Source organism: Saccopteryx bilineata, chromosome 9 (genome assembly GCF_036850765.1).
Source record: "Saccopteryx bilineata isolate mSacBil1 chromosome 9, mSacBil1_pri_phased_curated, whole genome shotgun sequence".
In the NCBI taxonomy this organism is placed as follows: Eukaryota; Metazoa; Chordata; class Mammalia; order Chiroptera; family Emballonuridae; genus Saccopteryx; species Saccopteryx bilineata.
In genome coordinates, this window is record NC_089498.1 from 92,893,375 (window position 1) to 92,918,420 (window position 25,046).

At 41.0% G+C, this 25,046-nt stretch overlaps 1 protein-coding gene across 3 annotated transcripts in view; it reads right to left on the bottom strand.

Annotated features, from left to right (window-relative positions):
* Positions 1-7,265: 7,265 nt before the first annotated feature.
* ERCC6 (ERCC excision repair 6, chromatin remodeling factor) overlaps positions 7,266-25,046 on the bottom strand; it is an 80,184-nt gene continuing 62,403 nt past the window's right edge. For all 3 annotated transcript variants that reach the window (XM_066242279.1, XM_066242278.1, XM_066242280.1), the window contains 10 exons: positions 24,430-24,525; positions 21,421-21,636; positions 20,849-20,959; positions 20,343-20,462; positions 19,538-19,632; positions 18,047-18,192; positions 17,263-17,961; positions 15,626-15,830; positions 14,366-14,444; positions 7,266-13,258 (listed from right to left, as the gene is read on the bottom strand). In XM_066242279.1, the coding sequence (XP_066098376.1) occupies positions 12,839-13,258; positions 14,366-14,444; positions 15,626-15,830; positions 17,263-17,961; positions 18,047-18,192; positions 19,538-19,632; positions 20,343-20,462; positions 20,849-20,959; positions 21,421-21,636; positions 24,430-24,525 (2,187 nt within the window). In that variant the 3' untranslated portion in view covers positions 7,266-12,838. The remainder of the gene's footprint in view (positions 13,259-14,365; positions 14,445-15,625; positions 15,831-17,262; positions 17,962-18,046; positions 18,193-19,537; positions 19,633-20,342; positions 20,463-20,848; positions 20,960-21,420; positions 21,637-24,429; positions 24,526-25,046) is intronic.

Below are 25,046 nucleotides of genomic sequence, written 5' to 3' on the forward strand. Positions count from 1 at the left end.
GACTTGAGCAAGGGATTACTGGTCTGCTGAAGGCTCACGGTCAAGGCACATATGAGAAAGCAATCAATGAACAACTAAGGTGTCACAACGAAAAACTGATGATCGATGTTTCTCATCTCTCCTTTCCTGTCTGTCGGTCCCTGTCTATCCCTCTCTCTGACTCTCTCTCTGTCCCTGAAAAAAAAGAAAAGAAAAAAAAGAATTTTTTACAAAGGAAAAGGCAAAAGAATCTATAGCTAAAACTAACGAATAGATCTCATAGAGCAGGGGTCCCCAAACTTTTTACACAGGGAGCCAGTTCACTATCCCTCAGACCGTTGGAGGGCCAGACTATAAAAAAAACTATGAACAAATCCCTATGCATACTGCACATATCTTATTTTAAAGTAAAAAAAAAAAAACAGGAACAAATACAATATTTAAAATAAAGAACAAGTAAATTTAAATCAATAAACTGACCAGTATTTCAATAGGAACTATGGACCTGCTTTTGGCTAATGAGATGGTCAATGTGCTCCTCTCACTGACCACCAATGAAAGAGGTGCCCCTTCCGGAAGTGCGGTGGGGGCCGGATAAATGGCCTCAGGGGGCCACATGTGGCCCACGGGCCGTAGTTTGGGGACCCCTGTCATAGAGGATTCAATCACCAATTGATAAATACATCAACAAACCATTAGGAAATGTAATTTTTAGAAGGTATTAATCACAATAGGAATAAAATCTATAGCTATCATTGAATATATATATTATTAAAAATAATAATATAAAATATATATATATATATTAATATGAGTGGAGGGGAGGCAGAGACAGACTCTCACTAGTGCCTGACTGGGATCTACCCAGCAAGCTCCCTACAGGGCAGTGCTCTGCGTATCTGGGTCATTGCTCCATTGCTCAGCAACTGGACTATTCTTAGTGCCTGAGGCAGAGGCTGTGGAGCCATACTCAGTGCCTGGGGCCAACGCACTCCAATCCAGCCATGGCTGAGGAAAGGGAAGAGAGAGAGAGAGAGAGAGAGGGAGAGAGAGAGAAGCGAGAGGGGGAGGATAGGAGCAGATGGTTGCTTCTCTTGTGTGCCTGACTGGGAATTGAACCCAGGACATCAATACACTGGGGCTGATGTTCTACCACTGAGATAACCAGCCAGGGCCACAGAACTGCATAGCTTTTCATAGCTGATTAGTATTTCATTGTTTGGATATACTACATTGTTTTATCCATTCATCAGTAGATATTTCAGTTGCAGCCACCTTTTGGCTATTTTGAGTAGTGCTGCTATGAACATGGATGTACAAATATCTCTTTGAGACCTGGTTTCAGTTCTCATGGACATATATCCCAAAGTGGAATTGCTAAATCACAAGGTAATTTTATTTTTCTCACCAACAATGCCAAAGGTTTCAATTTTCCGATACCTCATTGTAATTTTGATTTGCATTTCCATATTAATGTTAAGTATCTTTTCATGTGCTTATTGGTCATTTGTATATCCTCTTTGTGGAAAAATGTCTACTCAAGCTCTTCACCCATTTTTTTAAATTTATTTATTAAATTAAAAGCAGTGACATTGATAAATCAGGGTACATATGTTGAGAGAAAACATCTCTAGATTATTTATTTATTTATTTTTATTTTTTTATTTATTCATTTTAGAGAGGAGAGGGAGAGACAGAGAGAGAAGGGGGGAGGAGCTGGAAGCATCAACTCCCATATGTGCCTTTACCAGGCAAGCCCAGGGTTTTAAACCGGCGACCTCAGCATTTCCAGGTCGACGCTTTATCCACTGCGCCACCACAGGTCAGGCTAGATTATTTTGACATTTGACTGTGCTGTATACTCCTCCCCCAAAGTTAAATTGTCCTCTGTCACCTTCTATCTGTTTTTTTTTTTGTTTGTTGTTGTTGTTGTTGTTGTATTTTTCTGAAGCTAGAAACCTGGAGAGACAGTCAGACAGATTTCCGCATGCGCCCGACTGGGATCCACCCAGCACGCCCACCAGGGGGCGACACTCTGCCTGCTCTGCCCCTCCGGGGCGTCGCTCTGCCGCGACCAGAGCCACTCCAGCACCTGGGGCAGAGGCCAAGGAGCCATCCCTAGCGCCCAGGCCATCTTTGTTCCAATGGAGCCTCGGCTGCGGGAGGGGAAGAGAGAGACAGAGAGGAAGGAAAGGGGAAGGGGTGGAGGAGCAAATGGGCGCTTCTCCTGTGTGCCGTGGCCGGGAATCGAACCCGGGACTTCTACACGCCAGGCCGACGCTCTACCACTGAGCCAACCGGCCAGGGCCTCTATCTGGTTTTCCTTGTGCCCCTCCCCTCCCCCAACCCCTCACTCCTTCTTTGCCCCATTCCCCCTCTCTCCACCCCCTACCCCTGTTGCCATCACATTCTTGTTCATGTCTCTGAGTCTCATTTTTATGTCCCTTCTATGTATGGATTCATATAGTTCTTAGTTTTTTTTCTGATTTACTTATTTCACTCCGTATAATGTTATCAAGGTCCATTCATGTTATTATAAATGATCCGATGTCATCATTTCTTATGGCTGAGTAGTATTCCCTAGTATATATGTACCAAAGCTTTTTAATCCACTCGTCCTCTGACGGACACTTGGGCTGTTTCCAGATCTTCGCTATTGTGAACAATGCTGCCACAAACATGGGGGTGCATTTCTCCTTTTGGAGCCGTTCTATGGTGTTCTTGGGGTATATTCCTAAAAGTGGGATAGCTGGGTCAAAAGGCAGTTCAATTTTTAATTTCTTGAGGAATCTCCATACTGTTTTCCACAGTGGCTGCACCAGTCTGCATTCCCACCAGCAGTGCAGGAGGGTTCCCTTTTCTCCACATCCTCGCCAGCACTTATTCTGTTGTTTTGTTGATGAGCACCATTCTGACTGGTGTGAGATATCTCACTGTGGTTTTAATTCGCATTTCTTTAATTATTAGTGATGTTGAGCATTTTTTCATATGCCTATTGGCCATCTGTATGTCCTCTTTGGAGAAGTTTCTATTCATCTCTTTTGCCCATTTTTGGATTGGATTGTTTGTCTTCCTGGTGTTGAGATTTACAAGTTCTTTATAAATTTTGGTTATTAACCCCTTATCAGACGTATTGTCAAATATGTTCTCCCATTGTGTAGTTTGTCTTTTTATTCTGTTCTTGTTGTCTTTAGCTGTGCAAAAGCTTTCTAGTTTGATATAGTCCCATTTGTTTTATCCTGTCTTTTATTTCACTTCCCCGTGGAGATAAATAGGCAAATATATTGCTCTGAGAGATGTCCAAGAGCTTACTGCCTATGTTTTCTTCTAAAATGCTTATGGTTTCACGGCCTACATTTAAGTCTTTTATCCATTTTGAGTTTATTTTTGTGAGTGGTGTAAGCTGGTGATCTAGTTTCATTTTTTTGCAGGTAGCTGTCCAATTTTCCCAACACCATTTGTTAAAGAGGCTGTCTTTACTCCATTGTATTTCCTTACCTCCTTTGTCAAATATCAGTTGTCCATAGAACTGTGGGTTTATTTCTGGGTTCTCGGTTCTGTTTCATTGATCTATATGCCTGTTCTTATGCCAGTACCAGGCTGTTTTGAGTACAATGGCCTTGTAGTATAACTTGATATCAGGAAGTGTGATACCTCCCACTTTATTCTTCTTTTTTAAGATTGCTGAGGCTATTCCTGTTCTTTTTTGGTTCCATATAAATTTTTGGAATATGTGGTCTATATCTTTGAAGTATGTCATTGGTATTTTAATTGGTATTGCATTGAATTTATAGATTGCTTTGGGTAATATAGACATTTTAATGATGTTTATTCTTCCTAACCATGAGCACGGTATATGCTTCCACTTGTTTGTATCTTCCTTGATTTCTTTTATCAGTGCTTTGTAATTTTCCGAGTACAAGTCTTTAGTCTCCTTGGTTAAGTTTACTCTTAGGTACTTTATTTTTTTGGTTGTAATTGCGAAGGGGATTGTTTCCTTAATTTCTCTTTCTGTTCATTGTTGGTGTATAAAAATGTCTCTGATTTCTGAGTATTGATTTTATATCCTGCCACCTTGCTGAATTCATTTATCAGGTCCAGTAGTTTTTTGACTGAGACTTTAGGGTTTTCTATATACAATATCATATCATCTGCAAATAATGATAGTTTTACTTCTTCTTTTCCAACTTGAATGCCTTTTATTTCTTCTTTTTGTCTGATTGCTGTGGCTAGGACTTCCAGGACTATGTTAAATAAGAGTGGGCTCTTCACTCATTTTTAAATTGTTTGGAGAGGGTTTTTTTTTTTCTCTCCCATTCTGTGTGTTGCTTTTTTACTGTTGGTAGTGTCCTTAAAGTACTTTTGAAATTTTCATGATATAATTTGTCCATTTTTTTGTTGTTGTTGCCTGTGCCTTTGGTGTTATATCCAGAAATCATTGCTAAATCCAATGTCATGCAATTTCAGTCCTGTCTTTCTCTGAGTTCTTTTTTATTTTTAGTTATGCTTCTCTCCTTCTACATTAATAAGGTTTGTTTTACAGCCTAGTTCACAGTCTATTGTGAAGAACGTTCCATGTGAACTGAGAAGGCATATTCTGTAATTGTTGGGTGGGGTGCTCTATAAGATGCCGGGCTCAGTTGGCTCATAGGTTGGTCAGATCTTCTGTTTCACTGTTTACCTTCCACCTGGTTGCTCTCTGCGTTAATGAAGGTGGGGTACTGAAGTCTGTGACTATTGTTACTTTCTTCATTTCTGCCTGTTTTTGCTTCATGTGTTTTGGTGCTGTTATTTGGTGCATCTGTTTATAATCGTTCTATGTTCTCACTGGGTTGACCCTTTTTCCATTATAAAATTTCCCTCTTTATCTCTAGTAACAATTTTTAAGGTTTTGCAGTCTATTTTGTCTTATGTTAGTATAAGTGCTTCAGCCTTCCTATGGTTGCTACATGAAAACCCTTTTCCACTCTTCTTGAGTCTCTGACTTTAAAGTGTGTCCTCCTGCAGACAAGATCTTGTAGATACTTTTTTATTTTTAAATCCAATCTGACTTATGATTGCTGTTCATTCATTCACATTTACTACTGGTATAGTCGGGTTTCCATGTGCCCCTTTATTTTTGTTCTCCACATGTCTTTTTTTGTTCCTTGTTTCCTGTTTTCTTTTGTACTTAAGTTTCTAATGTAGTATTTTTACTAATAATTTTTTCACAATTTTTTGTTAGATTTATACTAATTTAGCTAATAATGTATAGACACATTACTACTATATAGCGTTTTTGCCTTTTTCCATTCTCTGTAGCAGCTTTGTGATACATATTGTGACAAACCCGATATTACATTGTTAGAATTATTATGTTACCATCTGTCACCATTTCATTAGCCTATTACAGGCTTGCTTGTGTCAACTCACTTCCTTGGTGCTGTTACGTTTCTATATGTGATAGGCCCAGCAATGCTTAATTTTAAAATTGTTTTTTGAATCAGTGTAGAGAAAAACATGCATTTAGTGTTGTTTATATTGATATTTTTACTATAAAATCTTTTATTATAGTTCTTTATGTGGATTTGCATTACTATCTGAAGTCACCGGCTTTCAGCCTGAAGAACTTCCTTTAGTATTTGTTAGGCAGGTCTGCTAGTAACAAATTTTGGTTTTATCTCAGAAAATGTATTTCACTTTAATTTTTGAATACCTTTGCTGGATACAGAATTGTTGGTTTATAGTTTCTTTCTTCGAGCACTTGAGTTTTATCCTTACCTTCTGGCCTCCATTTCTCTTCTGAGACATTAACTGTTAATCTTAATGTTCCCTTGTAAATGGTGCATAATTTTTCACCTTTTACTTTCAAGATTTTCTTTTTATCTTTGATCTCAGCATAATTATGATGATGTAGCTGTGGGTCGCTTTGCGTTTTTCCTGTTTGAAGTTAAGCTTCGTGGATGTTTTTCAATAAACGTGGGCTGTTTTCAGCCATTATTTGAGGGGTTTTTTCTTCTTCTTTCTCGATTCTTCTGGCATCCCATTATGAGTACATTGGGGCACTAAGTGGTACAGGATATTTCTCTTGAGGTTTTGTATTTTTAAAAATTATTTTCCACTGTGCCCTTTGCATAACATCTTTATTAATCTACCTACAAGTTGGCTGAATACCCTGCCATTTTAAATCTACTGCTGAGCCTGTCTAGTGGATTTTTAACTTGTTATACTTTTTGACTCCATGAATTTGGCCCCTGAACCTTGAAGCTGAAGAGGGTGAGATATGTGGGCAGCATGCTCCTTCCATTAAGATACCGTACCCCTTGATTGGGAACTAAGAGAGGAAACACAGCTTCTGTCATTACACTGAGATGCAGAGGAGTGACAGGAGAAATAAATTGTGGCTCAAAATGACGGGCTCTTACTGTAGATTTCTTGATCAAGTGTTTGTTTGCAGTGTTCCCCTAGGACTGTTTCTGAAAACATTATTTTTGGGGGGGGGGAATGGCAGTGGTGTTTGTCTTCTGGAATTTTGTCCAAGTATAGCTGCTTTCTGGATAGTAATTCAATTGGGGTCCCTCACAATGCCATTCTGAAAGTGGCATTCTAAAAGATGCTTTAATGTTGGAGAATTTAAGTGTGTACTTTATGATACTAAGAGATATTTAAAAGAGAAAATTTACACAATTAAATGAACAGATGTGGACAAATTATTTAATACATTCATTACTGGATTCTGGACCAGAAAGAGCACTTCCTTAACCTGATTAAGACAATCTTCTAAAAAACAACAGCAACTGTATGTCAAATAGTAAAACATTAGATGCTTATTGTCAATCTCAGGCACAAGACAAGGATGCTAATCATTGTCATTCACATTCATTATCATATTGGAAATATATAAGTATTGGACTAGAAGAAATATAATTGTCATTATTTGCAGCTGACATAATTGTCACATACAGGACAATTTTTAGACGACTAGAATTAATAAGAGTTCATAAAGATGGGTAGATACCAATATGTCAAAGTCAACAGTAAAACTAGAAGACAATTTTTAAAATGTCACTTATTGCAGCAACCAAAACTATAGGATGATTAGGAATTAAGTGTAAGATGTGTACAACCTTATAAAAAAATCAGTGAAAGACATGAGATTTGTCTTAATAAGTATGCATTATAAATGGAGTTATATCCTTATTTATAGGTGAGAAACTCACTATTGTTAAGCCTAATCCGGAGGGACCCGAAACATTGAAGACACGAACAAAGTCCGTCGATTACACATCAAAGCTTTATTGTCTAGCTTGGCCAAGCAGCAGCTCCTCCAAAAGTGGTCTGAGGGCGCGGCGCACGCGCCGGCCCTTTGTTCTACTTGGTTTTTATAGTTTTGTAAGTGGGAAGTACAGAAGCAAAAATTGTAATTAGGAGCCCTTTACCACTATTTGTTATAGTCGTATGTCCTTTAACATGATAGGGCCATGTTCCACTTGCAAGCCATACATCCTTTTGGAGAAAACAAAATTTACAAGTCAACACAATGGCAGAAATATATCTTTTTACATATTAAAAGGCATTCTCATATTATCTAGTGTTTATCTGCTCTCTGTCCAGAGTCACACGTATTAACTACACGCATTTACATAGGAGACGTAGTTTCCGTGGGGACAAAGGCCCACAAATGGCTCATAGTTATAAGAAAAGGTTTATTTTGGCTTTTCTCTTCCTGCACCTGGCTAGCCATTCACCCCTTCCCCCACAGGTGTGGTGGAATGTCTGGGGATCCATGTTTTCCTCCCCTTGCATTTACAATACAATGCCAATCACACAGTACAGAGACTATTCTCACAATTTCTCTGCACACCTTAACCCAAATTAATAAAATGTTCTCCAAGCCTCTTAAAATATTAATATTAATTCTGTAGTTTTTGGTACCTTACAACACCTGTGGATGTAGTGGCTCAGTGGCTCCTCAACTATTATAAAACAATTTTCCCCAAGCAATCTGTACAGTTATTACAATTTCAAAAACAACAAAATCCAAATACAAGGCAGTCCCAAAGTCTATATGGAACAAACATCCAAGAATTAAGGCATTTTTAGAAGATGGCAGGAATCATTCTATCATATATGAGAGCCGATTATAAAGCTACAAGATTAAAATAGCAGGTTATTGGCAAAGTTAGATAAGTGGACCAATTAAACAGAACACAGAGCCCAGAAACATTTCTGTAATTACATGGAAATTAAATATAATGTAGAGATGGCTTTATGAATTAGAAAGGATGAACTATTCTTTTAAGGGTATAGCAAAAATAACTATCCATATAGAGTTTACAAGAGAAATTATGAGAATGTAATTGTGACCTTAAGTTATTAAAGGGGTTCTTAGATAAGTAAACAAAACATGGAAAGACTGAATTTTACTATAAATTAAAATTTTCTGTATAATAAAAGACATCATGAACAAAGTGCATATATAGATGTTCCAATTCCTCATGTTTTTGTTAAACTAAAAAACTTCTCAGCCAAAACAAAAATACTATAATATTCCTAGAAATAAATTTAATACAAAATGTGTAAGGCTTTCATGAATAAAGTTATTAAAATTTTATCCATGAATATAAAATATTTTAATAAAGAGGTCTATCATGATACTAATGGGAAAAAAATATATATATTAATTATAAAAAAGTTTGTTATCCTCAAATTAATGCATAAACTAATGCAATTCCAATAAAAAGAGCAATCCAATTTTAGAAGAACTTCATCCATTGATTCTAAGACCCCCAGAACAGAAACTGTACAGGAATAAGAATGAAGTGGGAAAAGGACGGGGAGCTTGCCTACAGATAGCAAACTGCACCCAAAGTCCAACAAGTGAGGAGTGTGGCTGGTGGGATAAACAGCCAGGTCCACAGTCCAGAAAAAGGTCACTTACCATATGATAAACTTGACCTTTCAAACAAGTGAAGAATATTCAATAATAGTTGGGACAACTGCCTTTTCATTTTTGCTGGGGGGGGGGGAAGGGTGAGGAGGAACCCCAGAAGATAAATAACCAATAGTAAAACTAGACAAATATGACATGAACAGGCAACATAAAATTGCGTATATATCAAAAAAAATTGAGTATCTATCTATAAATGACCAAAAGTAATCAGAGAAATTCAAGATAAAGCAAGATTATTTTCAACCACAAGACTTAACAAACAAAAACAAAAACAAAAAAAAACACCTCTGGAGACACCATTATCTACTATTAGCAAGGGTGTAGATATGGGTTCTGTGAATTGAAGAACAGTTTTATTACAGTCATTAAAATTAAAAATATAAACAAATTTTAACCCAGCAATTCTATGAAAGTAGAACTGTAATTAAAGGGATGAAATGATGTCTTGCATACACTATTAAATGAAAAGTTAACTATAAAAGAATAAGGATGGTATAATCCCATTTATGGAAATCACAATATAAAACAAAACTAGCTGCTATAATAAAGACTCCTAAGGACAGTCGTTTAAACAGGCGTTTATTTCGCTCCTAAGCAGCAGGTGGAAGGATACAGCTGAGACCGGCAGTCCTGTCTCCTCACCCTCAACATGTGACTCCTGTCGATCACCCGAGGTTCACAGTCCCACTGGCACCTCGGTCAGCAAGAACAGAGTGACAAGAGGAGTGCACACCCATTCCTTAAGTTCTGCTCATGTCCACCGCCTGGTCATGTGGCCACAATCACCTTCACAAGAGGCCAGGACAGTCCTTACCTGAGCAGACACACGTCAAGACAAAATGTGGGTACTTTACCAGTAAGAGAAGGAGGAAATGGACGTTACCGCAGTAGTCCCCACCATGCGTCTGTGAACAGTGTGAGAAAGTGCACACACCACACGTAGTGCTCATCTTTGGAACAGGGACAAGAGTTGGGGGAGGCAGAGCAATTGCTTGAAAATTTTAAAACAGTATATTTACAGACTAAGGAATTTTTAAAATTTCACATTTTACAATCTTTCATTTGTACCTTGATACTGATCTAATATGTTAAAAGCATATAATCTATCTATACTGTACAAAGCTTTTAAAGTTCCCAAAATTAGATTTTATCTACACGAGTCAAGTTACTCTCTCATTAGAACCATTACATTTAAGAGCACATCCCACAAGCCTCTCACTCCAGGAAACATGACCGGACTTACAGGACAGGGACACTGAGACATAGGCCAGGCAGTGACCTACCCATGGTCCCCACACACCAGCAGTTGAGACAAGAGCTGCAGTGAGGACCACCTTGCTCTCACTGCATCATCACTTCTGAAAGCATTTTCTACATGTTATGAAAGGTGCAACTTCTCCAACACAGTGTAGTTTAGATTTCAGATATGATGCCCAAACACTTCACACTCATTAACTGCAAACAGGAGTCTCAGAACAAGCCTATAATTCTCTCATAGGCTAATTGTTAGTGCCAGTGGCTGAGGGCAAGCAGGTTCACACTGTATTCGGGGAGATGGGAGAAAAACTGTGGAGCCAGAAAGTGTTAGGCCATTCCATTTAATAAAGTCTCACAACAGCGGACAAGCACACAAGCAGGGGAAACCGCCTCTCAGGCAAACAAACAGCAAAATGGCCCCTCACAGTGGCGGGCAGGCCACCCGCCATCAACAGTCCCCCATCTCTCATCTCTTGAGCGCAAGCACCCATATCTTTATGTAAGTTATGCACACGGGCCTCTGCCACGTGCTCACGCACTAATCAAGCAAAGAGCTTACAGCTGGTAAACCAGCTGCCCCACACTAATGATTACAAAAATAAAAATAAAAAAAAAACTTCTCAGAAAACAAATAGTGATGAGTCTGACTCCCTTCTGAGCCAAGTACTCAAGTTTAGGATTTATGGAGCTGTTGAAAAGTCTTTTCTATGGCTCCTAGGTAATGATGGCAAATAAGGAAAATGACAGAATCTTTCTTCTCTAATGTTGAATCACTGGAAAGGCAGGAAAAAAATGAACAAGTCAGAATTCCCCCTCCCCCTCAAAAAACCCAGAAAATCCTCATAGTAATCACAATTCTATAACATCTCCCCCCGAAGGGGAGGGGTTCTTGGCACCAGCTTTTTAACAAAATCTCAGAATAGGAAAGTAAAACCAAAGTCTTCCAACTCAAGCTGCATGCCGCCTGCAGAGGCTCCCTCGACCCCCACTCCCAAAGCCCTCTGCCTGAAGGGCAGGGAGGGACACACAGAAGTCATGGACACAGCTGCTCACCTCCAGCAGGAGTATGAAGTAACAAAGTAGAATGGGAGGAAGGCAAGCGCACTGTGGAAAGATCAGAGGACAAAGCGAGCCTGAGAAACAGACCCAAGAAACACGGAAGATGCACTTTTAACAGCTCTAGAAAAAAATTAAGGAATGCAACGAATTGAGAAAACAAGACTTCAGAGCTGAGATCATAACATAACAATGAGAGGAAATAAAGAAAAACAAAGCTAAGGGAACAAAATGAGGGTCAAAATGACACCGTCATAGAACTACAAACACATAACGTCTAGACACAGGCGCAACTGAAAATCAAGCCCCTTCAACAGGACAGTCATTGTGAACATGAAGGAGAAAGAGATGGGAACAACAGGACAGAAGGTGACTGTGGGGCAGCTGTGTGAGGCTTGCTCACGGGGTTACCAGCTGCAAGCCCCTTGCTTGATTAGTGTTGTGAGCACGTGGCAGAGGCACGTGTGCATGGCTTACGTAAGAGAGGAGAGACTGGGGATTGCACATGTCGGATGGCCTGCCCACCACTGTGAGGAGCCGTTTTGCTGTCTGTCTGCCTTGAGAGACGGTTTCCCCTGCCTGTGTACTTGTCCGCAGGCAAGAGACTTTATCAATGCCCTAATGCTTTCTGGCTCTGCAGTTTCTCTACCGTCTGCCTGAATCCAATGTGAACCTGCCTGGCCTTGGAGACCAGCATTACAGTGACACACCAGAACCATGCTGCTGCAGAGAAAGCAATTAGCACCATTAGCAAAACAGACAATGAATAATATAGAAACGTTCATCACCTCCCATCATGAAAGCAGAGACAGGGCGGGAATGGTCACTACCTGGTAGCAGCAGCCCACCTGGCTGGGGTCTGGAGTGATGTTTGTGTGCGTGTTGGTTGTGTTATCTGTACTTTTCACTCTACCTGTTTTTTTTGTTTTTTAAAATAACATTTCATTTTTCTAAAATCAACAGTCATTGTAGGGACGATGCTTAAAGTCAAGCCAGCATAAAACTGAGTGTATTACAACCTCCTACAAACACGTCTTATTACCAAGCTATTTTATGCTTGACTAACAAAACACCTGACAATTTAACACACCTTAAAACAAAGATTGTTTAAAGGCAATTAAAATGAATCAAAAGATAACAGATCTGATCTTTTGGGGAGTGGCAAATACTAAATTTAAATATTTAAAGAATCTAAGCAGCAAAAATAATGCTGTTACCAGATACTGATAAATTAATTTATTGAATAGGTCTGACTGAATATAGGTTTTTAGCACCAATAAAAAAAATTTGAGATTTCTCATTTACAGACTTATAAATAAGCAGTGACGTGCCCCTGAGAGCATCTTTTGGGGGGGAAATAACAAACATTTCCAAGGACTGTTAGGCTCTGATTTTACAGTCTGATTCATACTACTAACAAAAAATTAATCCAAGTATTCTTAAAACTTTTGTTTCAAAGAATTTCTTCTTCCTTAAAGTTTTAATTACGAGGTAGCTACCATTCAAAGAAAACATCAAATGCAGACAACCTCTGTTGATACATATGATTACTAATGGTAATAGTTGGAAATTTCCATTTAAAAAGTCAATTATAAGTTTAGAAATTAATGTTAATTAGCAGTATTCTGGCTTTAGTTTCCAAATTCCTTCACCACCGGAAGTTCTATGAAAAGTGCAGAGGTTTCTCAGTAGTTCTCGGAAGACACAAGACTGTGAGACAGACAGCCTGGACTCGAACTCCTGCAGGATCTCCTGAGTGCTGGCCTGCCCGTCCACACGGGCCTGGAAGGCAATGAAGTTCCTCACGTCTACCAGAAGGTCATCGTGCTCCGTGGCAGGGGGTGGGGCGGCGGCCTCTGGCAGGTGCAAGCTGTCACTTCCGAGGCGCTCGGGCAAAATCAGGTGGTTTCTAGCTCTCATTTTCGCCAGCAGTGAGGATGACGTGGGGACCCCGGAGGAGGGCTCTCCATCTTCTCCTTTTCCACTGAAATGCTCAGAAATATGGTCTTTTCCATCCTTTCTCATGATGCCACCCTGAAGAAAGAGACAACTGCATTAATACACTGAATTTCTAACTTATGGTCCCACCAATCTTCCCAGAGCCTCTGAGGGCCATGAATAACACCTGTGCCCAGGCAAGGGTGGTCAAGTTAATTGAGAGAGTGAAACACCATCGACCACAGAGGGAGATGAGGTCAAACATCTGAATCCACCCACTATTGTTATTTCCTAAAAAACAAACACCCCCGCAAATTACACTGTTCACATCATCACCATCCTGAGTGACAAGAACGAAGGGAAGAGCAGAGCCTGGGGACGGGCTTTAGGAGACCGCCTTTAGGGAGGCACAAGACCCGTGGGATCCTCCTTACGCTTCCTGCCAAGTTTACCCTGATCTGACAACGAAGGATAAACAACAATATCACAGCCTCACTTCTTTTTCTTTGCTTTTACAGCAAGTTATTCTTTACTACTTCATGCCTCTTGTTCTTTGCTATATATATATATATATATATATATATATATATATATATACATACACATACTTTGTTTCCTTAAAACAACAAAAGTTCTCTATTCTTAACTGTGCTCATGTTAATCCAAAGTAAAAGTCTGAACCTGGGAGCTTCCAAATGTTACAGTAACATATCCCTTCACCAGAAAAGACCAGAGAGAGTGCTGAACGGCCTGGTCATTACTCTCAGCTAAGCGCTCAGGGCATAAGGGAGCTACAAGACGGGATGAGACCCACATGGTGCTCGAGCAGCCAGGAAACTGCAGACAGTTCAAGGCAACTTTCTAGAGCTTTACTCCAAAGGGTAAGGATCCGTGGAACGGGGACTGAGCCTCTGGGTGGGGCCGGCATATGGGCAGAACATTAACTCTCTCCCCCACACCAAACTTATACCAACTTTCTAAGGAAAAAATAGATTGTGCCACAGATTCAGGGTTCAAGCCTTTCTATTTAGGAAGTCAGCTGTCCCTTTTGGATTCAGGTGAAAGTGCTTCATAAGTCAGAGCACACAGCACAAATATAAGGTGTCATGCTAGCGTTTTTTTCACAAAGGAATTGGGTTAAATTCTCCTGGCAATTCAATCAAGTATTTTCACACACGAAATGCAAACAGGCTGTCACATTACCTGGCACTTTTCCTTTGCAGATGCTGAAGAAGGATGCTGTATAGAGAAGCTTGAATTCCTTTTCTGACCAAATCTACTCCTAAATAAGAAAAAGAATCTTAGTAGATAAAATGCCTGCCTTTGTGGCTTATGAAAATGCCTTTTCAACAAGTAAACTCTTCTTGGGAAAATTTTCTTCTGTAGTTTTCTCCTTTCATAGTCATGACTCTGATTCCTCTACTTTATTCTCCTGGGAAGTCACTGCTGCATCTCAAGTAAGAACCAATCAACATCCCTATTAACATGTAATTGAGACCACGCTCAATCCTACTTAGGAAAATCCTTCCAGGAGAGTACACTGAACAGCACAGCAACTGCTGACTACTGACAACTGGCTAATCATCTTAATAAGGTTTAATCATGACTCAGCATCTCGTACTATACTGCTCACAAAAATTAGGGGATATTTCAAAATGAATATGAAGTGATAAAAAAGATGCATTTGATTTTTTTTATTAAACAAGAACATCAGGAAAGCAAAAGACAAGTCAAAGAAAGTTGTTTGATTATGCAAATGAGATGCAAAACCAACTTTTATTTCATTGGTGAAAATGCACTATAGGAAAGGCTGAAAGTACTGGAGTATATCTGCACATTCCTGGATCCCCTAATTTTGATTTTGTTTTTTACAGAGACAGAGAGAGTCAGAGAGAGGGATAGACAGGGACAGACAGGAATGGAGAGAGATGAGAAGCAACAATCATTAGTTTTTCGTTGCAACACCTTAGTTGTTCACTGATTGCTTTCTCATATGTGCCTTGACTGTGGGGCTATAGCAGAACGAGTGACCCCTTGCTCGAGCCAGCAACCTTAGGTCCAAGCTGGTGAGCTTTGACTCAAACCAGATGAGCCCGCGCTCAAGCTGATGACCTCGGGGTTGAACCTGGGTCCTCCGCATCCCAGTCCGAGGCTCTATCCACTGTGCCACCGCCTGGTCAGGCTCGGACTCCCTAATTTTTGTGAGCAGTATATTTTTATCAACATCATCCCTTAAACAGAGATTATTTCTCATCCCCAGAAAAACTCGCTTTGGAAAGCAGGAGAGGAGAGCGAGAAGAAGACTATCAATGTGCTTCCCAAGTCACAAAAGTGGCTGACCCCGTCCCTCCCTGTGGGATCTCCACTCCTACAAATCAATAGGGCAGGGTCCACCCCGCCCTGACTATATCCAGAGCCTGGATAGATGGACCTGCTCACAGCACAGCAGCATTAAGCTCTTACTTCATTCCCGCTGGAGTACTGGAAGTGGCCCTGCATCCAGTCCAGGTGGGAACCCCAGACCCTGCTCCTAGACACCACCGGCGAGAGAGCCGCAGCGCTTTCAGGGCATCCTGTGCCACGCGGGTGGCCTCCGCCTCCACAAGCACATAGTCGGGGCTGGCTCCATCCACGATGGCGTCGTGTTTCATGACACTGTGCACGCCAACTAATAAGCACAAAGGATACAGCAGCGTGTTATTTCAGGTTGTGAACAGTCCTAGCTCTTCCTCTGTACAGTCTAGCATGTTCTGGTGGAGAAAAACAATGAACGTTTTCAGTTGCTGTTTCCCAAGACCAGGAGCTGCACACGGCTGTGGCTGTCTGTCTGAACCTTCCCTGCCCTGTGAGGTGGAGACTACGACTAACCCTGCATTACAGGGAGCATAATGTTTGATCACAACTTCAACATATTCTCTTCCCACATACCTAGACAATTTGTAAACCTTCTATTAATAAATTCTTTATCAAAAGGAGAAATATAAACCAGAATTGTAGAATTACTAAATGTAATGACCATGAAAACACTACATATCAGAATAATTCAAGGGTGTTATCAGTGGAAAATTCACAGCCTTAAATACTTATACATCAATAATAATAGAATAAAAAAAATTTTCTAAATCAAATGATTTTATAAAAATTAAGTCAAGAAATACACCAAATCACAACAAAAACAAAAACACAAGAAAGAATTAATGAGGTAGAGAATAATCATGGATCTAATTTAAAAAATCAAAATCTTGGTTTACTGAAAAAAAAAATATAGACAAACCACTACCTTAATGTAAGAAAAAAAATGGGGTGGGGGGAATATACAAAATTAGAAATGACAAGGTGGGAATTATCTTGAAACACAAGCAATTTAAGAAATATCACAAGAGTCTTTTCTATGTCTCTATGCAGATGAACTTGAAAGCAAGACAAAGCAGCAAACTTCCTAGGAAAGCAGACCAGTCTCTGCAGAAAAGTGTTAACAAGTTATGAGAGCACCAGGCCCAGGCAGTTTCTCTCTAGAATGCCACATGTGAACCTGCCTTCTTGAACAGAGAACTCTAACAGCAATCTTCACAGTCCAAGTTCACATCACACTGAACACAGTGACTGCCAAGGCCTGAGCACGATGACACCCCCAGGGACGGCTGCGCTGCGCAGAGCAGCCAATCCTCCAGGGCTCTGAGCAATCGTGGACTCTGCTCCCTGACTTTTCTCCCCTGCTGTTAGCTGTCAGCTTTCCTGCTTCCAGAGCGCCTGCCTCTGGCCACACCCCACCCTCTCCGCCCCATGGAATCACTGACATCTGTGGGAAGTCAGATAAACACCGCATACAGAGACAGTGAGAACAAAGCCACTGGAAGCACTGCACTGTCCCATGAGGCTATAAATACCACTGTTCTCCCAAGTGTCAAATTCTTCTCAGGCTTCATAAAAAAAAGGTGAATATGATTTTCAAAAATGTTAAAATTCAAATCTCAATTTTAGAAGAAAAAACATTTCCAGTGGAGAGGCCACTGCACTTTTAGTGAGCGCTGCTCCTGCTGGAAACGGCCTTCTCACGGTCTGTTCCCAGCAGCTGCGGCAAATGCAACAAAACAGGTTACCTGATTTTCGAAAGAGCGTCTCTAAAACGTAATCATCACTGCTCTGCTCCTGGGGCGCACTCCCACGCTCACTGCTATGCCTCTGGTACTGCCTCTTCTTCACCAGGTGTGGGACTCGAATGCCTTCGAACTTGGCGTCTCTTCGACACCTAGACTTCCTGGGCTTTTCTTCCAGCCTCAGAAGTTTCTCCTGGGTCTCCTCTGCCACACTATGTTTTATTTTTGACTTACACTTAAAAAAGATATTTTCCATTTGTTCACACTCCCAACGTGATTCTGTTTCAACCTGGCAGTTCTGTCTTTTATCAGAAAGACCTTGCTTTTCATCGATGCTCTCCTCACCAGACGTCTGGTACATTTTACTGGTTCTTAGAGAATGTGAACACTCCCCATTCCCACTCAACACAAATGAGTCCTGCAGTCTAGACACCACGCCTGTCTCCTCTCTAACCCCGTCACTGCCAGTCACTTCCCCAGCTGTCTGAGGAGCTTCTCTCAGAGGAGCGTCTTCACTAGATGTCACTGTGTTTACATCAGCCTCTCTAGCTGCAGACTTCTCTTCACATGACGTGCCATCATTAGCAGATGCGCTAGAATCAGGAAACTTTTTGCATATTGGAACATGCTGGTCTGTCCCATACGCTAGTCCAGGTTTTCTTGTTAAATGGCGTTTGGTTGTCTGAACATCTGAACCAGTTCCTGTAAAAGGAAAAAACACACTAATATTACATTTTGTAATTCTCACATAATTCAGTCGTTTAAGTGAAGTGACTTTGTGTAATACCTGCAAAAATGGCACTGGTCTCAGTGCTCTGGGCCGCGTCGGGACTGGTCAGCGTGAACAGCTCATAAAGATCGTTGGACTTGAAAAAGCGCTGCTGCTTTGGATCTTTGAGCACTCTGTTTGTCAGAAACTGCTTGAAGATTTGTCTAAAAGAGAAACATTAAACTGGTATACGACAATATTTAGCTCTACCTCAAAGTTCTGATTATAAAACAATATGAGATATGATTGTATGGATATCTTAAAAATCCCCAAAACTTTTAGTTTGAAAAATTACAATCCAGCAAGTACGTAACACATCAGGCGGCCTCCCATGTTTCACAGAATTTAAGAAATAAGAGCTTATTATTATTCATACCCAATGGGTTTTTGCAACTTCCAAGATTCATCATATTTTAAGCAATACCTTTTCCTACACATTTAAGTGACTCCCAGCCTCCCTAAGCTGAAAAGTCAGCCTCCTGACTTCTGGACCGGGGTTCTCCTGCCCTACCCTACGCAAGACCCTCCTGTGACGGGGCTCCGGAAGCTCTCAGATGAGCCTTACAAGGTCTCACTTAGAGCTCTCTCAGCAGCTTCCACCCACCAGCCCACACTTGACTAGAGCACCACACTACTGTCACTCCTGCCCAGACATCTCCACAGAGCAGCCCCTCCTCGTCCCTTATTCTGAGGCTCAGGCATGAACTTCTAACAGAAAGCTCTCCCTCTCAAGACTCAACTCATCTCCAGTACTCTCACATTTAGGCCCGGAATAACACAAACCACCCATTAGTGGCCCAACGCACAGGGGGAGCAGGGGCCTCCCTTTATGAGCTGGGATGTGGCTCAACAAAGGATGTGGCAGGAGGGGTGGGGGAGAAACTGGCAACATTTCCTCTCTGCTGTAAGAGTTACCCTTGCTTAATCCCCTACCCACTAGAGAGAGAAAGGTGGAGGGTGAAACAGGTGTCCTGGTCAACTTTTCTCTGTGGGTACCTGAACCAAGGCCACCAGAACCCCCACACTAGTCACACCTACATGCTATGTGTCAATACCAGTATGTGAGCATTTTAGTTCTGCCACTTCTATAAAAAGAAGAAAAGAAATGATTAAAAAAATACCTTTTTTTCTGAAAAAAGATGGCACACTATAGTAGTAGATAGGGACATTTCTCTTAAATAACAATATAAAATTTAAACATAAGCAGTCCTTGAAGTTTAATAAGTAGAAAAATGGACATGTTCAAAGACAGTTTTTTAGAAACTCACAATAACTCATTTAGGTTTATTTTAGTAAAAAATATATAAAAACAAAACAAAACTTATAGATAAACCACATTATTCCTCAAGTTATAGCAACTATTGCTCCAAGATGGAAAGACTTGTTAAAACAATGCTTTTATTTAAAAAAAAAAAAATCTCTGCTTGAAAGCTTGCCGGGGTCCTGGTACACCCTGCACAGGTTGCAGCCAGAGAGCAGATGCCAGTCAAGGCAGACGTCCGTACTGACCGGTGGTAAATCTTCTCCTCAATGGTGCCCGCAGTCAGGAGGCGGTACACTGTCACCTGCCTCTTCTGGCCGATCCGCCAGGCACGCTCACGGGCCTGCAACAGAGAAGAGACATGTCTCAGCAAGGCCCCAGGGACAAGCACTGACTAAAAAGAAAGAAAGATCACTGGCTGCTTCCTTCCACTCACAAAGTTAAGAATTTTGCCTAATGAGACTAAATATACCTAAGGCCTATTAAGAAGATCAACAGGCAAGTGACAAAGGAAGACGGGTATGTTTACCTGAAAAATAATGAGTGTGTCTAATATCACATCCTCACACCTAATATTTCAGCTCGACCCTGGTGATGGATGCTGTGAACAAACTGCCAGAAGGCCTCCTTCAGTGGCTGCAGGGTGTCTTCCTTGTACTGATGTGAGGGAGAAGCTAACACGAACACTAGAGACACAGCCAAGTGCTAGCACTAAACTACAGTTGGCCTTGAGCCACATGCTGATCCCAGCATAAACATGTGCGTGTAACTTCTGACTCAACCCCAAATTAACTAACAGCCTACTCTTGATGGGAAGCTTACTTACAACATAAATGGTTGATAAACACATAATCTGTACATTATATGTATTATATACTATATTCATACAATAAAGTAAGCTAGAAGAAATGTTACTAAGAAAATCATAAAGACATACATTTACTGTACTTATTGAAAGAAATTCACATATAAGTGTACCCACGCAGTTCAAACCTGTGGTGTTCAAGGTTCAACTCTACGTCACCAATACACTCCTTTTAAAAAGAGACAGACCTGTGTGTCTGTGCTTGGGTTCCAGTCAGGGTCGTAGATGATGACTCTGTTGGCCCCCGTTAGGTTGACTCCAAGGCCACCCACTCGCGTGGTCAGAAGAAACACAAATACAGATGTGTCCTAGAGTAAGACATGCGACACTCAGTATGTACATGAGACCAGTCGGAACTCTCCACCTGCTTTCTCACATTCTACATATGGAACACATTCCTGATACCAGGAATGGGTTACTTCCTAAAGACCTTTGGCGTCAAGGTGCCACCTCTCAACTCCTACTTTTAATATAAATATTAGTAATATGTAAAATTAGATTTTCAAGAAAAAGTATACACATATTAATAATTTTAAATATACACATCAATACTCCAGAAATGCACAGAGTTAAAAGCAAAAGCATGCCTGCACCTGCTCCCCCACCCAGGAATCAGCACTGCTCAGGCAGGAGCTCGTCCTGCCCTCGACACACAGCAGCACTCTCTGACTTGACTGTCAGAGTTACCTTATACCTCATTGTATCTCGTGATCAGTGGCTGTCGTGAAGCTATTGCAGTAGTTCCATCCATTTTGAGATAGGAATATTTCTGGGCTCTAAGGAATACTTCAATTATGTCCAACATCTGTTAGGGAGAGACAGTGGAAGATGAGTTTAAAAATCAAACACCCCCCCCAGCGAGTACTCCAACATTTGTACAAACAGTCACACCTTTCCACATGTCTTAAATTAAAAGGGTTTCTTGCTTTGAGGTAGACAAATGATTGCTACAAGGGTATTTCTGGTACTTTTCTGCTATTAATTCTTACAGGTTTTGTAAATAGCTGGGCATTTATTTGAAGTAGGCCCCAAACTCGCCCACACCCCAGAATCACATTGGTAACTAAACTAAGTCTTTTTAAAATACCAATTCTGGGCACCAAATCTAGAGGAAGATCTAAGCTCCCAGAGAGATCTGCAGGCTAACAGTATCGGAGGTAGGCCTGCATTTGTAATTATTATTGTGGACTGTATCCCATATTCTGAATCCTTGGTGATAAGCTATGAAGAACCACCGTGTTTCCCGTAGAAGATGGGTGTGCTCACCTGTCTGGACTGAGAAAATAGCAGCACCCGCTGGCCCTGCTTGTGCCATATCTTCAGCAAGGACTCAACCACGATCATCTTCCCAGAACGTTTCCAGTATCCAAACTGGTCTTCCTCTCGCTCATCATGTGAAATGCCTCTGAGATTCTTTGGGCCTCCAGAAAAGAGATCAGGGTGGTTGCAGATTTTTCTCAGGGCAGTAAGTCCAGCAAAAATCTGTGACACAAAAGAATTATGTGCACCCAAGATTATTTCATGTAAACTCATATTCACTCAGGAAGAAAGGGGAGGAGGCTCCTCACTATGTAATGCAGATTAAGAAGTAATTCTTCACTAGTTTCTTAACTTTCTCCCTAATCAGAGCATCTCAGGAGCTGGAAGAAATCAACCTTCACTCTTCCTCTCCTGATAGGACAAATTCTCTAGACACAAAAAAATTCTATTGGGCCAGACATGTCTATAGGGGTCATAGTCAATTACTGGTGATTTATTTTCCCTCAAGAAAAAAAGTATGCAGCTCACAGCATTAGAAAACCTTGATATAAAAAACTGATTCATCTTTTAAATATAAATAAAAAAGGTCATGCCCATCTAAATTTGAAATCAGTTATGTGACTTAGCAAATGCATTACAGTCCTAATTACCTCATTAAAAGTTCTATAACTTGACTCAGAGGTTGAAGTTTATTTTTTTTCTTTTTTTAAATTTTTATTTATTCATTTTAGAGAAGAGGGGCAGAGAGAGAGAGAGAGAGACAGAGAGAGACAGAGAGAGACAGAGAGGGGGGGAAAGAACAGGAAGCATCAACTCCCATATGTGCCTTGACCAGGCAAGCCCAGGGTTTTGAACCAGCGACCTCAGCGTTCCAGGTTGACGCTTGATCCACTGCACCACCACAGGTCAGGCCACAGAGGTTGAAGTTTAGCTTACCTTTACGTTAGTATTATATCAGAAAATGTATCTGCATGGAAAGTACAGAAACGGAAGATATGAAAGAGAGTTTGCTAGCAGGACCCAGACACAGGTGAGTGCCTGCCCGCCCCCCCAGCAGGAGGGAGTCTCTCACAGCTTCCAGAGTGACTCACACCAAACTTACCAGTGTAAGAGCCCAAGCAGAAAAAGATAAATCATAGATTAAGCCAGTAATTGGAGAGTATGAAGAGTTTGACCAGTAAATAACAGTTAAACAAAGACTCTATAAGAGATCTGAAATAATCAGGAACATTGCCAAAACTCCCCCAAAGAGGCATCTTAACCCATATCCCTTTCATTGGCCTATGCTGCCCAGAACAGCAGTCATAGATCCACGTCTGCTCTGCACATGAAGTGCAGCTTCTCTAAACTTAGATGTGCCACAAATGTAAGATACAGGTGATCCTTGAACAACACTGGTTTGCACTGAGCGGGTTTCTTATATGTGAACATGTTTCAATACCTGTAGTCGGCCCTTGTACCCAGGGCTTTAACATCTGTGAATTAAACCAACCATGGACTGAACACGGTATTTTGATTTGAGGCTGGGAATCCACTTTATGGGGACGGCTGACTGCAAGCTCTGTTCTATGCCATTTTATATGAGGGACTTGGGCATTCTTGAATTCTGGTATCTGTGGGTAAAAATCTCCCTCAAATACTGAGAGACAACTACAGTTAAGTTTCTGAGGAATCAAAAGTTAAAAGCAGATTTTTGACTGTGTGGGGTGCCAGTGTCCCAACCCATGGGTTGTTTAAGGGTCAACTGTACGCAGTTTTGAGAATTTACTACAAAAGAAAAAAAAAAATACAGGCAGTCCCTGGGTTATGAATGAGATAAGTTCTGTCGGTTTAAAAATGTTTATTTCCAGGCACAGAAAGGTAAACATAAATACTATGTTAAGACAAACATCTAAGTTGTATTTAATAGGCAAATGTACCTGTTCCAACTTACATACAAATTCAACTTAAGAACCCACAGAACCTGTCTTGTTCATAACCCAGGCACTGCCTGTACCTCAATAACTATTTTAAAATTTTGATTACCTATAAAAATGGATTTCACCATTTTTCTTTACCTTTTTTAATGTGACTACCAATTTTACATCACACGTATGGCTTGGGTTCTGTTTCTACTGAATAGTGCTGATCTATACCATCAAAGGCGTCATATCTTGGAAGCATATGAAGATAAAGGGAAATTTAGGAAAAATAAATAGATGCAAATAATTTTAAAACTTCAATTAAAGACAAAATAATAAATTATAAACAATAGTTAAAAGAACTGCCAGGACTTAATCTGGAGGAAAAAGCATGTGGAGGTTAGGGAACATAGGTAGCCATGCCACATGCATTCATCTCTGTTTCTTTTTCTAGAGAGAGATAGGGACAGACAGACAGGAGAGGAGAGAGATGAGAATCATTACCTCATAATCGTGGCATCTTAGTTGTTCACTGATAACTTTCTCATACGTGCTTTGATCGGAGGGCTGCAGCCAAGCCAGTGACCCCTTGCTTAAGCCGGCGACCTTGGGATCATGTACATTAGTGGTCGGCAAACCGTGGATCGCGAGCCACATGTGCCTCTTTGACCCCTTGAGTGTGGCTCAAAGGCCAGCTTAGGAGTACCCTAATTAAGTTAATAACAATGTCCCTACCTATATAGTTTAAGGTTAAAAAATCTGGCTCTCAAAAGAAATTTCAATTGTTATACTGTTGATATTTGGCTCTGTTGATAATGAGTTTGCCGACCACTGAGATGATCCCAGCACAGGATCAGCAGTCCACTACAGATGCTGTCAGCCGGTGCTCCTCTTCCACTAGACCACACAGTGTTGGCCTCAAGTGAAATGTAACACTACTTCAGTGCAGACAGGAAGGAAGTGGGCTGGAATTTAACTGTGTGGTCTCCTACTTCTGTAAGGCTTCCAAATTAAGTGAAGGCTTACACCAAAATGCTCTCAAGAGAGTAATCATGAGCCCTGACCAGAGCTAGTTTCCTTCCTCCAATTTCTCTAGCCCTGTCATGTGACTGACCTGCATCTCTCCATTGAGAATTCTGTAGACTTCTTTGGAGTCAATGAAATTCTGGTAGACTTTCTGCTGCTCATCAGTGAGACGGCAAAATAAGACCTGTGGGGGCGGGGGGGCGGACAGAAACTATAATTTCAAAAAAATTTTAACAGGATAAAATAATTAAAATATCAACAAAATTTCCTAATCAAAACAGCACAATGTATGCATTTTTAACAATGTATCTCTTGTTTAAAAAAACCACAAAACAAAATAAAGCCACATCTCAGGAACTAAAAAACAAGTACAGTCCTAAGTTCCCTCCTCTCACCAACCCCCATTTCTGTCATCTGTCCACATCTTGGTCCCCACCCCACTACCCCATAGGTCCCTGAAGACTGGCTTGCTGCTCACAGGAACGTCTGGGACTAGGTGCACAAGCCTCCCTCCACCTAGCCAATAGCTGCTCGACCGGCTCCCCGGTGTCCCTCACCTGTACTCGCCAGCAAGCCTAGCCAGGGACTGAACCTCACCTGGAGTCCCCAGAGTAGGGCCCCAGGTTCACCCTGCCCTCCCAGCCCCACTGTGCCAGCTACTCCAAGTCATCATGCCCCCTTGACTTGGCTTCTCACCCTTCTTTT